Source organism: Mus caroli, chromosome 6 (assembly GCF_900094665.2).
Source record: "Mus caroli chromosome 6, CAROLI_EIJ_v1.1, whole genome shotgun sequence".
Taxonomy (NCBI): Eukaryota; Metazoa; Chordata; class Mammalia; order Rodentia; family Muridae; genus Mus; species Mus caroli.
In genome coordinates, this window is record NC_034575.1 from 97,234,998 (window position 1) to 97,251,062 (window position 16,065).

Here is a 16,065-nt window from a genome sequence, read left to right on the forward strand (position 1 = left end):
CCTTTTTGTCAAAATAAGCCTGCATATCAGTGAGTATTCATGTTTCCATTTTTCTCGTATTTTTCACATTTTCTACATTGGCAAATTGTATTACTGCCAAGAGGCTATGCATGTTCCCATATGTGCATGTGCAGATGTGTGCATGCAAGTGGAGGCCTGAGGCTGGCATCCAGAGTCTTCCTCATCACTCTCTAACTTATTCATTGAAGCAGGGTCTTACAGATGAACCCAGAATTTGCCAATACGAATACAGCCTGGTCTAACTCATGAGTCATGTATAAAGGGAGGGCCTGTTCCGCTCTGGCACTTTAAAAATAGCTGATATTGAACACTCAACTGTTTTCCTTTATTTTTAGAACACTTAAGTCAGCACATATGTGATGAATTATGGTGTTGTTCACACTAAAAAGTAAATTAAGAATTACTTCTGATTGATCAATTATCGTCATTTATATGGCCCAAGGAAGTGACAGCCCTTATGCAATCCAGATTCAGAGGGGTCACTGATTTCAAACACGAAATGTAAAACAAATTAAAACAGTCTATCCATGACTGTAATTTCAGGTTTATGAAACGGTGCCATGAAGCCACCATCAAAGCACTGGCTCGCTGGAAGGCCGCTCCAACCCGTCTCAAAAAACCTACAGGGGAAAAAAAAACTGGCTAGCATTTATTCTGGGGCCCAAATTACAGTCTTCAGACACATGTAGTCTTTTCTTCCTTAAAGCAGCCATAGGAGTGAGTAAAGTTGTTCATATTTTTAAGAAGGTGTGGTTTGGAAATGATCACAGAAGCTAGTATAGTCTATAAAGACAGAAAATAGTAGAGGTATACTCAAGATACTTTTGTATCTATTCCTGAGTCTGTGGTTCTTCCCCATTGTCCTCTAAACAAGTGATTCTGAGACACCTGTCCTCCCCTGTGCATGTGAACTGAAACCTGTGACACCAGGAAACATCCCAAAGCTGAGACTATACCTCCGGTCAGGTGGGATCCCATCCTAAGCCCACAAGGGATCCCCTAATACAGGCAAGAGAAAGGAAGTAAGGCAGATAGAAACTAAAAGAATTGAAAAAGCCAGAAAACCAGCATGGAGTATGGCCCCGTTGTTCACACTAAAAAGTAAATTAAGAATTACTTCTGATTGGTGAATTATCATCATTTATCTGGCCCAGTGACAGTTCTTATGCAATCCAGACTCAGAGGGGTCACTGACTTTAAAGAAGAAATATAAAACAAATTAAAACAAGGGAAAAGGGGGTGTGGACTGCCCTTGCAAAGTTTAGTCACTGTTAAAATAGCCAAAGAAGGGTCAAAGTCAGAGGTCTTTGTTGAGCAGGGTGGTACCCAGCAATGGTGGACTGCCTATCCCATCAGCCTATCCCTGTACAGCTCATGGGACTCATTTTCATTAGAGGAACCGTGCTGCTGGTTGTTGCCACCCTGGAGGGGGGTGGGGGGTGGTACTTGGTGTGTCCAGAAAAGTGGCATAATTTCAGCTCAGTGTTGGCAGCAGCTATTCTGTCCTAAGTCTCCCTTATTGTAATTCCCACGGATAGCTCTGATGGTCAACATTCCCTCCTCACTGTTCAGATGAGACAATCCTGCCCTAGCTGCATTCTGCTTAGCTTCAGCTTTTAAAACCATGTCTACCTACCGCTTTGAAGGGGCTCCCCCTAGCTCTCTCTCCACATTTTAAATCTGACCATCCTAAACGTGCCCTGCAAATCTAATACCATACACACAAATACACTAAAACTTAATTCGGCAGGTAACGTCACTCACTACCAAGCCTGATGACCCTAATATTTCAATTCCTGGGACTCATATGGTGGAAGGAGAGAAACGACCATTCAAAGTTGTCCTCTGACCTTCACACACATACCTTGAATTGCATATGCAGATAAAAATACACAAATAAATTTAAAATGCAGTAACACATTTAAAGGCTCAACTTTTTAATGAGTGGATGTGGCTTACTGTTCTCAAAGCCCCCATACTTTAAGATAAATACATAGCTATCTTATAAGGTAGAGGAAGGTGACTAAATATTAAAGGCATTTTATTTGTATTATCACCAAGGGTTTTTTGTATTATTTTGTTGTCCTTAGGAAATTATCTAATACTTAACTTTTAGACCCAATATTCACTTGAGAAGTTTAGTGGGATACAACTCACTTCTAATTTATTTTTAGTTTTAAATATGCCTTAGGATCTAGTTAAATCTTAAGGTATGAGTGTGGGAGAAATATAAAACAAATTAGAACTCCCAGAGAAGCACAGTGAGCTCCAAGAATCCTCCTGTCTCCACTCCTGAGTACTGTAATTATATGTGTCCATCGCTATGTGCAGCTTTTTGGGTAGTTTCTAGGGAATGGACGTGGGTCCTCATGTTAGCACAGCACAGTGAATACGTTACAGAAGTATTCTCCGGCCCCACGTCCTTACTTACTAACATGACTAACTCACTGAACTTTCCATGCTCTCTTGTTGAATGTGCTCAGAGGGAATCAGTCACTGTGAGCTGCACAGTGTGGACCCATGGCTTTATTTTTGACATTATTCAAAGCCAGATCGTCTATGTTTGTGTCTGTTTAGCCACGATGCTTGCTATCTGCTCTTGCATAAGGAGCATACAGTTTTCTCACTTCTGAAATGAATAATATTGTAAGGAGCCGCCTTCACATTCGCCATTACAAGATGGCGCTGATGGCACTGACACCCGTGTTCTAAGTAGTAAACAAGCAAGCTGCGCATGTGCCGGGGTAGCTTTCCACGCCATGTGCTCTGCCTTTCCCATGCCGGCTGATGGGCTGCAGCCAATCAGGGAGTGACACGTCCGAGGCGGAGGACAGTCCTCCATAAAAGGGAGGGGGCTCCGCCATCTCTCTCTCTCTCTGGAGCTCTCTCTTTGGCTCCTTTCTCCACTGGCTCCTGATGGGGTAAGCAATAAAGTTTGTNCTGCAGAAGATTCCGGTTGCCCTGAGCGTGTTCTTACCAGGGGGACACAAAAGCGCGGGCAATATAATATAACCAAGTGTTATTTAGCTCACAGAGACAGTTTTTCTCTAAAATCAAACCAAACCCTAAATGGAAACATTTTAAGGATTTTTTTTCATCAGTAAGTCTTGATCACTGGTGAAGTCTAAACAAATGTGAACAACTTAATTCAAAGGAAGAAGTGTACTGTTCACCATTAACAAAAGTTCTCACCCCAGAGCTGGAGATCTACACAGAGGATGAATAAAGCCAAACACATGCACTTGAGCTAAGATTAGAGTTACTGACGTCAGCATGCTTTTCAAGACATGCATATGGATGAAGGCTGAAGAGGAGCTGAGTGAATAGCTGGTGTGTGTGTGTGTGTGAGTGTGTGTACACAGATACACAGAGACAGTCTTTTAGAGACTCTGTCAACTAAGGATGACTGGAAGCGATGAAAACTCCCATCAGCTGAAACTGGTGGTATATTCTTATAATCCTAGCTATCTGGAAGGCTAAGGCAGTATGACTGTAAGTTCAAGACCAGCCTCAGCAACTCCATTATACCCTATCATGGAATTAAATAAAAAGAGGGCACCGGAAAAAGCTTCGTCAGAGACTGAGGAGTCCACCAGGACCCACCAGATAGTTCCCAAGCCATGGTCACACACAGGCAGCCCTGGTTAAACACAGTGGGTCCCAAAACAAAAGGACATAATGTGGGAAGTGAATTGGTGTGTGTGTGTGTGTGTGTCTATGTTTCTTGTGCTTTTTCTTTGGCTCTTTTTCTATTCCTCTCTTTTGTTTTGTTTTGTTCTATTCAAGTTTGTTTGCTTTTATCTTATTTTATTACTTTTTCCTCTTTCTGTTTGTCTTTTTTCTTTCTCTTTTTCTTCCTTTCTTTCCTTTAGATGTCTGTTTGTTTTCTAATGAGAGATAACAAGAAAGGATGCAGATGTGGGTGGGTGGAGAGAGACTAGGAGGAATTAGGGGAGGGAAACCCTTAATCAGAATATATTTAAAAACACAAAACAAAATTTAATCTGAAAGAGTAGACTTGAAGCATTCTCACCTCCCCCAAAAGAAGATAATTAGGCAAGAAAATATTTTGGTATGGAAGACAAAATCAAAGAATTATTCTAAGGTGAAGAAGCTCGAGAAATATGAAGCCTGAATGAAATCAATGGCAGGTTCAGTGATGGTTAATCTGTCAAGGTGACATTTCCAGAGAAAATGAACTGAGGTGGAAAGGCCCACCGCACACGTGGGTGGTATGGGTACATTGACTGGCATCCTGATTGAATTAAAGGGAGAACGTGAGCTGAGCACAGCATCCACCTTTCGGCTTCCTGTCTGTGGATGCAGTGTGACCTGACACTATGCCCTCCTCACTGCGATGCACAGCACCCTCACACGCTAAGCCAAGACAGACCCCCCCATTCTGCTTCTCTTGTCCTATAGTGTGTCACAGTAAGAAAACTCACTCATACCATAGGGGATTTTCTTTCACTATAAAAGAATATTACAGTAAGTAGTAACAAAATGTGAATCAATCCTGCAGGTGACAGTGCTGTCACTGTTAACTTCCTGGTTTATATAAACATTTTGATTTTTGTAAGAATTTGTTTTAATTCTCAAAAAACCAAACCAAAACAAAAAGAACACCCCCCCAAACAAAACAAAACAAAACAAAACAAAACAAAACAAAACAAAACAAAACAAAACTCGGGCTGCAAGAGGGCTCAGCAGGAAAAGATGCTGAGGACCAAGCCTAGCAACCTGAGTTCAATCCCCGAGAAACCCTGCATGGTAGAGAGAGTGAGAACCACCTCTCCCCTGCAAGTTGTTCTCTGACATCCATCCACACATGTGCATGTAGAACACACTCCTAGACACACAAATGGATATAAAAATACTGACATACTTATGAGACTGGTGTTCTGTCTACTGCGAGGCACACTGTTCCCGCATGAGCAAAGATAAACAAATAGAGCCAGCAAAGGCTGAAGTAAATGGAGACGAAGTTACTATCTACACAAACAATGCACAGACATTTGTGCCTGTGAGCCTGAAGTTACATTAAAATAAAAGGAAAACAAATCAAAACAAACAGTCTCCCCGTCTTTAAAGAAAAGAAAAAAGGAAAAGAACACTCCATCATGTTGATTCATAGGCCATTCTGCCACTCTCATTGGTCTAAGAACATTATCTTCCCTATAAAAACACACACTGGTGACCCTTGTGCTGCAAACTAAGCAGGCTGGCTGCGAGGGAGGACCCTGCTTGGCTTTCTAGGGAGCCTGATTAGCAAGGACAGCACAGTCAAACACACAAAGGCAGAGAAGGAGCAGCTCTGCTCACCTCTGGGGCTCCACAGAGATCCTGACTGCTCTCGGGAGCAAGGTCTCCAAGTCAGAGTGCTTTTGAGACAAGTGTGTGTTTATGAATTCTGGGAACAGAGGGTGTGATGGCTTTTCCTCCACACCCACAGAATTACATTTGCCGGCTTGAACAAAAAGCTATTTCAACCACACAATTGCTACAGCCTTTTATCACCACCTGATGCAAGCCCTAACCAAAAGAAGATTGAACTCAGACCTCCAATTCATAAAGCTTCAAGATATAACTCATTATTACCTATCTATGTATCTGCTTATCTATATACATATATAGATATAGATATCTATATATGAGAGAGAGAGATACACACATGCAAGAGAGGGAGAGGGAGGAGAAGGAGAAGGAGAGGGAGGGAGGAGAGGGAGAGGAGGAAGGGGAGGACTAGGGAGGGAAAAGAGTGCATAGTACAAGTTTCAAAGCCAGCTTGCCAGGTTCTCTACTCCTTGGCTTTCTTATGTGTTTTTTTTTCCCTCAATGGACACTCAGCCAAAGGAGGTGTTCAGAGAGCTTGCCAAACACACTACATGATAAGAAACTGGAGCAACAGAGAGGTGGCTCAGTGTTGTGTTGGCTGGACTACAGAAAGATGGCTTGTTCCCTGCCTGGCACACCCTGAGGATTTTTGAGGCTAATATTGCTTTTACATGTTTTTTCAACTTTTGTTCTTTCCTGTCATTACGTCAGACTTGGGTAGGCTCTGATTAAGTCTAAACTCCAGATCACAGAGATGCACTCTGCTTGTGAGTATCCTGCTCCCATCAGTTAGCTCAGGCTTCGGGCACTACAGAGATTCTTCTAATGTTCTCAATAATAAGAGCAGTATGCCTTTGAGAATCTTGGGGGTTTTAAGGTCTGAAAGTCTTACACTCTCTTTACCAGACCAACCCAAAACAAACAAACAAACAAAACCAAAAATTTCTCAGATGCAGAAAGCAGAAACTACTGGTGAAATTAGGGTTTCATGAGAGGACTATAAGATATACAGATAAATGTACTTTAGTTTCCTAAAAAGAAAACAAGCTTATATGAAATTCAAGGAAGAACCAAGAGCAGAAGAAGGCCCAGAAATTTTGGAGGTGGAGGGGTAGGAAGGACCAAATAAGGATCAGAAGCCAACACTGAACATGGACAGCTTGCTGTGTCTCTGAGGCAGAGGTGGGGGTGGATGACAATATACACACACAGACCCAGGCCCACAGAGGACACACAGTGCTAGCAGATAGCAAATGCTCCTGCCACATAAGCTAGGAGGGCACTTAATGCAAGGGGCCCAACAGTCCCAGCTCCTGCTTCCTCACCAGGCCTTGGCAGCATAGTCCCTATCCAGGACTGTCACTCAGGCAGTCTGGGAAGAAAAGGATGCTGAGAGTGCCATTCAGTGAGCAAAGGACTGTAACCCATTCAACACCACCGAAGGATGCTTCTAGGATGGCAGTCCTCAGAGTAATGGTAAGCAATGCCCTGATAGCCTGCAGCTGGCCCAGCACCTTGCATCTACATGAAGGCACACATCTTTTAAAGCTGCTGTACCCAGATGTTCATGGAGCAACTCACAGGGTATAGCCTTACTCTGCAGAATGGATGAGGTTGCATCTCTCTCTGGATTTGATATCAGCAGCCTCTTGTAAGAACTAATGTTCCCACACTAGGGCTCTGCTAAGCTGGCTCACTGCTTTGAACATGGGGAGATTTGGGGTAGGAAAACGGGAAGCCTAACTCTTCCCATGATGAAACACACACACACACACACACACACACACACACACAGCCAGATTTGTGCCCCCTTTAAAAAAACCACAACACAGATGAGGTGAACCAGAGAGCCTATATGAAGTCCTGAGAATCACCTCATCGTGACAGAAGAAATTAGAACCTAACAGAGAAGGGCATGCTTTGTCGGTTGTGATTATGCATGTAGCGGCTCTATCGGGATCTCCATTTCTGTCTCCACAGTGGGGCATGATTAATATTTTACATACTATCCAAAGGGGGGTGTGACTTACCAGAAACTGTACTGAACATTTCAAACACAGATCATCCTCTGCCAAGAGAAAATCCTGCCCAGCTGGAGATTTCTCATTTGCAAAACTTAAGAGCAACGAGATTCCGTGACTTGGAGAAACTGGCTGTCCCACCGATGCCTTGGCAACACAGGCTGCACTTATCTTTTTGAACAATACTCCCAGGAAATGTATTTGCTTTCAAAAAACTATGGTAATGCATCTCAGGAAAGGGGCTGCTGCCCAAGCAAGCGGCTGTTAGAGAAAAATCTATTAATCTAGGCTGGAAAGTCCAAAACATACGGTTCAACTCCAAGTTCAGATCCCATTTGAAGGTCAAAGGCAGTGTAACAATATTAATAGCATCCTTAAGTCAAAAATCGAGTATCTTTGAACACATAAGTAACCACATGGCTCTTATCCCCAGCCTTAACTCAGGTACTTTGTTTACCCAGGAAGATTGAACTCTGTATTCCTCAGAGGACATACAATTAACCTGAGAAAAACTATACTTTATACTATTCAACTGGTTCACATAAAACTGAAACATTGAAAATTCTGTTTTCTATCTTCTTGACACTTTATGCCCCCAAGAAGATGCCCACGAGTAACATAAACTTCACTTGAGGCTTAACATAAAAATGCCCAGGAGATACGTATGCTGAACAAAGATGTCTGAGACAGCAGACTGCTCAGGTATTTGTGATGCTTTTCTGGCCTTCTTTCTGGTCAGTGATTATGGCAATGGCTGTGGCTGTGGCTGAGATTCTTCTGGCACCTAGCACGTCACCCTGGAACCTCATGGCTACTTTTTCTCTAGAAGGGGATGAAACCATTTAGTTCCCAGAAATACTTGTTAAGTGGGAAATCTGAATGGTCAAAAAACCCAGCAACTCAAGGTCGTTCAAACTTTGCAACAAGAACCCATACAAGGAGGCGAGAAGCCATCAGCCTCCTTTCCAAATTGTAGGACAGTACCTACTCTGTCACTTGAATGCCAGAGCGCTGTTTGGTGCTATTGAGGGATCCATCAGTGTCAGTCTACAAACCCGCTACACAGTAACTAAAAAAACTGAATCCATGCCTGCTGATGTGAGAGGATCTGACTGTCAACTTTGACCTGCTTGTCTCCAGGAGATCAGATCATAACAATGGACCTCAGGCAAGCAGCCAGGAGGTGAGCATGAAAAAGCACAATGTCTGTGTAGAAGTTTTGCTGCGCTGTGAGCGCTAAGGAAAGGAGGACAACCCTTTCCGAGGCTGACACACTCAAGCCCAATTTGAGTCCCAATTTGCTCAACAGGGGGCTGATCATCTGTTTCTAACTAGTGCACAAACCCTCAGATGGTTGTTTTGCACAGAGCTAGAAACGAGGCATAGCAAACAGATGCAGGTCTCCTTGGGATAAGCCAAACTGTGAACATGCCACCCCCCCCCCCTCCAATCCAGTCTCTCCTGGATGAACAACAACTTCACACCAAGGCAATCAACACCCGATCAGGTTACACACCACCCTCAAAGTATACTGCTGCCTGCCCATCCTCACATGAGGCGTCCCTAACCCCAGCCCCCTAAGCATCCCCCTGCGAGCCAGGCAAAGGTGGATGGCAGGCAGCCTATTCAGACACCAGCCAGTGTTCACATACCTCAATAATCCTGTCATGAATTTGCAGGCCTCCTTCCTTGGCTGCAGGCCCGCTGTCAACTATTTTGGATACAAAGATTCCTTCACTGGAGGATCCATCTTGATTGTCCTGTGGGTTAAAAAAACACAGGCGTGAATGCTAAGCATGGAAGGTGGCATGAAAAAAAAAAAAACCCAAAACTTTGCTGCAACCCCAGTTTGTCAAAAGTGGCGTTAAGCGGGGGAGGAGGGGGTGTTGTTTGTTTCCTTTAATTTCTGTTTTAAACTGAAACTGGCTCATATACATTGTAAAAATATTCCAAACCCGAGCCAAAGTTAGAGCACAGGGGGGGTGTGCTATCTTTGAGCAGCCATCCTTTCTGCTCTGTAAGACTTCTATTTCAGCATGTGCACGCTGTCCAAAATATCTTAACGCATCACCTTCCTCAGTACCTACGCAGGATCACACCAAGCCAACTCTCACAGCCCTGGCTGGAGGTTTTTCTTTTCACTTCTACTTATTTCCTGTCCCCCTTCCTCCCTACTTTCCATCCCAGCAACTTCTCCTTTCTCTCTGCTCCCTCTTCCCATATCTTTCCATCCTCCTCCTCCTCCCTCCATCCTTCACTCCCTTCCTTTCTTTTCTCTCCTCCCTCCCCCTTTCTGCCTTCCCCTCTCTCCCTCCCTTCATGTTTTCTTCCCTGCTATAGGTGCAGCTAAGTCACACCTCCCACTCCGCCCCATTTTCCCTGAGACTGAATGGAACACCAGCTTGGAAGTCTGGGCAGAGTCCAAAGCTCTTGTCATCTGTCAAGGGGGTGTGATAACCTCTGATTTGTCATTTTGAAACATCTTTGCTCACAGACACCTAAGGTGGAATCCTTAGCAATTTACATGACTGGGTCAAATTTGAGCAAGGGACAAACTGCTAAATGGCTCCTCCAGAGACTAGCCTAAGATTTTACTAGCTACTTCTTCCACATGTTACCCATATAGAGAAACGCTATAGGGGTCACTAGGTAAGAATCTAATTATGAAAAGAGATATTTACAAATAAAGACAAATGGATCAGCTAATTTCTCCAAGTCCCTCCTTTCCCTAATTAGAAAAGGGTCCAGCCGCTCATTCTTGCCCTAGCTTGTCCACAAACTTCTGTCTACACAGCACTAAGATGAGTCTTCTCCAAGTGTTTAGAAAGTTCTAGTGATTAACAGATGGGTTTTTAAATAATTACACGGCACAAGCATGTGCTGTTTCCAAACAAAAGCATCTGATAATATACTCGACTTACCCAAAAGGCCAACAACACGAGATGACTTGAGAAGGAAGCAGAGGATACCCCACAGAACTCTACCCAGCACCATGTTAAACTCCATCCCACAATGCCTCAACACCTATTTTAATAATACTCTCCCTATAAGTATATAAAAATACCATGGCCAAAAATAACTAGGGTGACGTGCAGGTGTGTATCGTGTGTGTGTGTGTGTGTGTGTGTATGTGTGTATGTGTGTGCTCACATATGTACACCTATGCATTATAGCCAGAGGGCCCCTCCAACTGTTCCTCAAGCACCAGCCACATGGTTTTTATTAACTTCAAAAGGATAGATTGTATTGTCTGTAAATTATACACATATGAATACATGCACACAGAAAGCACCAAAGTGAAAGAAAACCAGTTGAAGCCCATTCCTGACAGCCAGATTTTTCCCTTGGGTATCTGTCTTCTCTCTTAGTTTGTCTGACTCCTCTCCTAATATACTCCAAGTCTGCTCTATTAATCAAGATGAACTAATGTGCCATAGGATTTGTTTTATTGTCTTGAGTCAAAGAAAAACAAGAAGGGCTGCTTTCCTTCCAGGAGGACCCAGATATACACTATACTTGCTCAAGGCTTAAATGACAGGATACTCCTGACCAGCTAGTGCTTCTCAGAGTACATGAGAATTGATAAATAAGTGATGGGGTTTGGTTGATGGTATTTTACAGAGACTCATGCAATGTTAGTCCTGATGTCAGAGGCCTTGGGCTAGGCTATTTCACTGTCCAACCAAGCATCTCATAGGAATGCCTTGGGAAAAGACACCACTTATACTCCTTTCAACTTTCAGACCTGACAATGTGTAGGCCTGGCTGCTTAGCTCTGGTTCTACTAAAACTCACTCTGTAGACCAGGCTGGCCTCAAACTCAGAGATCCACCTGCTTCTTCCTCTGAGTGCTGGGATTAAAGACGTGTGCCTGCCCTTGGAATTCAGTTCAGCTTTTTCCTGCCTACTCAGAGACCTGCCAGCCCCTCCCACTCTGGTGAAGTGCAGAATACATTTTAGATTTTGATACGCTTTTTTCGCTAATTGGAAAACTTATAATCAACACTGCAGGAAGCACATCAATGTGAAACCGAACTTCCTTCTGGTTTCTGCTGTTCAGAATGTATGGTTTATATTTGCATGCATCTGCATGTAAAGAGTGCTCAAGCCTGTGTGTGTGTGTGTGTGTGTGTGTGTGTGTGTGTGTGTGTGTGTGATACTCATGCCAGGTCTCTTCATCAGGTAAGTCCTGGGCACCAAAGTCAGGTCATTAGGTTCAGCAGCAAACACCTTTGCCTACTGGACTAACTCACCAGCAGCTCCAGACCTCATTTGTTTCTTGAGACCAAGTCTCTTACTGAAGCTGAACATGTCATTTGAGCTAAGCTAGCTAAAGTAGCCCAGACAGATAGGAATCCTCCTGTCTCTGCCCACCCTCCAGCATTAGGGCTACAACCTCTGGCTTTCCATGTGGATGCTACAGACTGAACTCCATTCCTCATGTGTGTTCAACAAGCACTTTACCCACTAAGCCATCTACTCAGTCTCCATATATATTGTTAGCTCAGGACCAAATCAATAGAGAACTTTTTAAAAGGCTACAAAATCAGGTTGGGCTTGTATTAAATCAACTTTTTAAAAGTAAGAGAAGTGGAAACACACACACACACACTTTGAAAAGCAGAAACCATCTTCTTGGGGAGGAGGGAAAACCCTGCACCCCTCCTGGGGTGTGGCTGCCAAACAGCCTCCTGGATGCAGCATAATGGGTTTCTCAGCAATCACCACCCATGCAAGTGCCTCTCCACACCAAGGTTTTGCAAACACTGGGCTTTGATGTGGTTGCACCTAGGGCAGAGACAAGGTCTTCCTAGTTCAGGCTCTGTCTGCTGCAGAAGTTTCTGAAACATCTAGTAAGTGGAGTGGATCGTGGTTTCCAGAGGTTGTTTAAATCTGACAACAGAAGGTGGCAGAGGAGGGAGCACCATCACCAATGCAATCCAATGTATTGTCGGTGCTAAGAAGACGCTTCCATGGTCTCTCATCAGTTTGTTTGTTTCTTTTCTGTTTTCTTCTTTTAGGGTGCTATTGCAGGCTGGCTGAGGACTCTAGCACTGAGCAATGCCCTTCCCCACCCCCGTTACAAATATGTCTTTTTATAAGTTGGCACAGATCCAAGCCCCTCTTTGTTGTTAGCTGAGGTCAAATGCTTACAGACTGAGGCCTGCCTGTCTCCTTCCCCCTTCCCAAAGCTGAGGCTTCAAGGGATAGATCAGAATCACGCAGAGGCGCCCAGCCTGGGCTCATCAAATACAAGAGGGAATTCAGAAAAGCCCCAGCCTCACACGTGCTTCTCCAGTTTGGTAAGATTTCCACAAAGATGATGGGAATCTGTGAGCTCATTCCTCTGGTTTAGTAAAGTGGGAAGGGCTGCCGCCCCCACCCAGCATTTAAAATGTTGTCCCAGACAGATGACGTTCATCATTTTATCTACTACATATCGTCTCTGACAAAGCTGTCAGTTTTTAAAAACAAAACTTTGTTTTTGAAACTGTGGTTTTGGCTAAAAGCTACAGAAATTCCACCATAAATCTCCTGTCACTCCCCTTGAGTGAAAACACGGTGCAGCGAGTCACTGCCCACACTATTTCAGAGCCCAGACCCAGCACTGACTGCATCCCGTTTTGATCACGTCTCTGCACATCCCTCAACTCGAATCGTTTGATTATGTCTAGCTGCCCCAAATCCTACCCCTGCCCTAGGGGACCTCTAGATCTTGTAAGCACTGCCAAATCCACTGTTTTCTATCTCAGTGATCTTCAAATACTTTCAAAAATGTGTGTGTGTGTGTGTGTGTGTGTGTGTGTGTAGACAAAACACAGTTTATGAACCCAGGCATAGGGGTGCTTATGTAGAAAACCAACACTCAGGAGGCTGAGGCAAGACGATCACGTGTTCTGGGCCAGGGTGGACTCATAGCAAGAGCCTCTCTCTAAACCTAAACGTTCATTTAATTGAGCAGGGTCCTATGTTTCCAGAACTCAGTTCAGTGGTCCTTCTCTCAGAGCCTTCTCCTTCAGAGCATCTCTAGTGGCATGGTCCTCTCCTACTCCATCAGTCTCTCCATAAAAATGTGAGCCCCAGGAGGGTGGGTGAGACATCCCCAGCTCTGCAGAGCTGGTACCTTCTCCTACTTCAGGATTCAACCAGCCATCTCCTCTAGGTTTTTCTGACTGCCACCATTTCCACCCCATTTTTTCCCCAGTCTAAGATTGACACGTAGACTTGTTTTGTGCCTGACAACCCCAATCCCCACCCAGCAATCACTCCCTGACTACAGGGTCCCAGGCTCTTTGGCCTCTACTGTACCTATCAGTCTCTAGCAAATGACAGTGCTCAGTGTGTATTTGTTGAATGAGCAAATCTTGTTTTCTCGAACTATTTTTAGTTGGTAAACAAGGTCTAGCAGCACACAGTCAGTTCTAGACCAGAGGAAGAGACAGCAGGCACTCAGTGGATTCTCCTCAAATGCTGAGAGTCTGAAGAGCATCCCTCGTCATCCCCAGAACTCTTCCTCAAGCCACTTTCCTCAAAGCTAAGCTAGCAGACAGGAATTTGGCCTCTTCCATCTAGAGGAGGGACCATTGAGGGATGGGATGGCGAAAGAGCTGACCTGGGAAGAAACAAGGAAGGGACTGAACCTTGTCTAGACGAGTATTGCCAAGGTGGCAAAGCGTAGTTCAAGCTGTCATTTCCACATGGGGCACCCACAATCTAGCTCAGTTGGGAGGTAACTGGTCATTCATGTCTAGCTACATCCATATCACACAATTCCATTCAGCCCTCCTGCTACACAATCACCGAGGCAACCCTAAAGCTCAATCATATGAAAGAGAGGAATGAGACCAATGTTGTAAAGCAAGAGTAAGAAATGTCAGACAGATATTACTGATCAACGTGAAAATATCACACACACACACACACACACACACACACACACACACGCGACGACAGAGGAGAAGCTAGGGAGCATCCAGGCCTCATCCTTGACCCCCAACCTCCAAAGAGGAAAAAAACAAAAACAAAAAAACATTTTAGCAATTAACATACCACACAGGGCCGGCCGCCAATGATATTGAATCCCAGGGAGCCAGAGTCCCGATGCAGGACAAGAGTCAGGCTTTTGGTCTCTTCCCCCTGCAAGACAACAAACTAGTTAAAATGTTGATTTGCAAACAGGAAATTAAGCATTTTTTTTTCGTATGCAAGGAGACTCAAGACTATGGAGTTAATTGCTTTATAAATTCTTATCTCTTGAGAAGTTTGGCCAAGGAAACTTTTAGAACCCAATCTGAAATTCAGCCCTGCCTTTAGGACCTTGCATACATGCCTGGGATGACCACAGAAGAATGTCTGGAGGCGTCCAGACAGGCCCCCAATCATTCATTATCGATGACTCCTAGGTCTACAGATGCAGTCTTCTTTTGGCCCGCTGGACTCTGGCTGTCTAGACAGCCACTCTCTGTTTCTCTATACTTCTCAAGGACAGCATTCATGTCACATCATGAGAGGGTCAAATGGCAATCCTCTTGGAAGTGTGAGCACATGCAATGGCCTGTCAATATCATCTCTGTTTGGGAGACAGAGTATGTGTGTGTGTGTGTGTGTGTGTGTGTGTGTGTGTGTGTGTAAGCAACTGACAGATGCAAAATGTAGACTGAAAGCAGAAAACCCTGAACAGTGCTCCAGAGGGGAAGGGCTCATTTCCACATAGTCATTACTGACTGATATGTAGGAAATGTAGAACCCCTTAACACAAGACATGCTGGAGAGAGCTAGATGTCATGAAAACCTCAAATCCAACAAGCTGTAGTCACCTGGACAGGTCACACAGGCAGCCAAAAGGGACAGAGATGCCAGGCACCTCAGCTAACACTCTTAAGCGATAGGAGAGCAGTAAAAATAGAGCCATCTCATGTACAAACTGTTACTTCTTGTTCTGTGACATATACACATTAAGTTCACTAACGCAGCTTTAAATATTTTTCTAGTGAGACAGTTTCCAGCTCTCTGTATTGGACACCGGAAATTCATCCAGATGGACTGGAAGTCCATCTCTTACTGTGCTCTCTTAGAAGGGTGAACAGTTAGAAATACATGGTACTTTGAACAAGTGATCATACATGGCTTCCATGCCTGGCTTTCATAACAATCAATGATGGAAACTGTACAGTTACACACTAATCCAGGGCAGATGGCTGTGCTCTGACGATCTCAAATGGTGTACAAAGAAGAATGCACGATCAAATGAACCCAAAGCTTACTTTCAAACCTACTGTGTGAGAATCATGAAGATAGATGGAAGGGAGGGGGGACCAAGGGAGGGAGCAAAGAAGAGAAGGGAAGAGAGGGAAGGGAAGTGTAGGAGGGAGGAAGAGAAAGAGGGAGGGAAGGAGAAGAGTAAAAAAAAAATGTTATTATGCTCCATTTCCAATGGCAACAGCTAATATTTTCAGTTTTTGCTATATGCCAAAAGTTATACTCAATGTGAACTGCTTTATTTCATGTACTAATTCACACAGTTTTATAAACTGATGCTATTCCCATCCTCCTAATATAGGTGAAAGATTGTGCCAAAGAGATTACCTGTCAATGAGCTAATATATAGATGAACACCTTCCAATTCTATCCATCTTCCACACGGCTTTGTTTCGGTATAGCATATAGAAGGTAATTCTATGCAGGTCTG

General features: G+C 44.0%; 1 protein-coding gene across 1 annotated transcript in view; it reads right to left on the bottom strand.

Annotated features, from left to right (window-relative positions):
- The window catches only part of Pdzrn3 (PDZ domain containing ring finger 3), a 224,449-nt gene that overhangs the window by 193,948 nt on the left and 14,436 nt on the right, over window positions 1-16,065 (bottom strand). The window contains exons 2-3 of the mRNA XM_021165184.1: window positions 14,427-14,513; window positions 9,029-9,136 (exon numbers count right to left, since the gene is read on the bottom strand). Of these exons, the coding sequence (XP_021020843.1) occupies window positions 9,029-9,136; window positions 14,427-14,513 (195 nt within the window). The remainder of the gene's footprint in view (window positions 1-9,028; window positions 9,137-14,426; window positions 14,514-16,065) is intronic.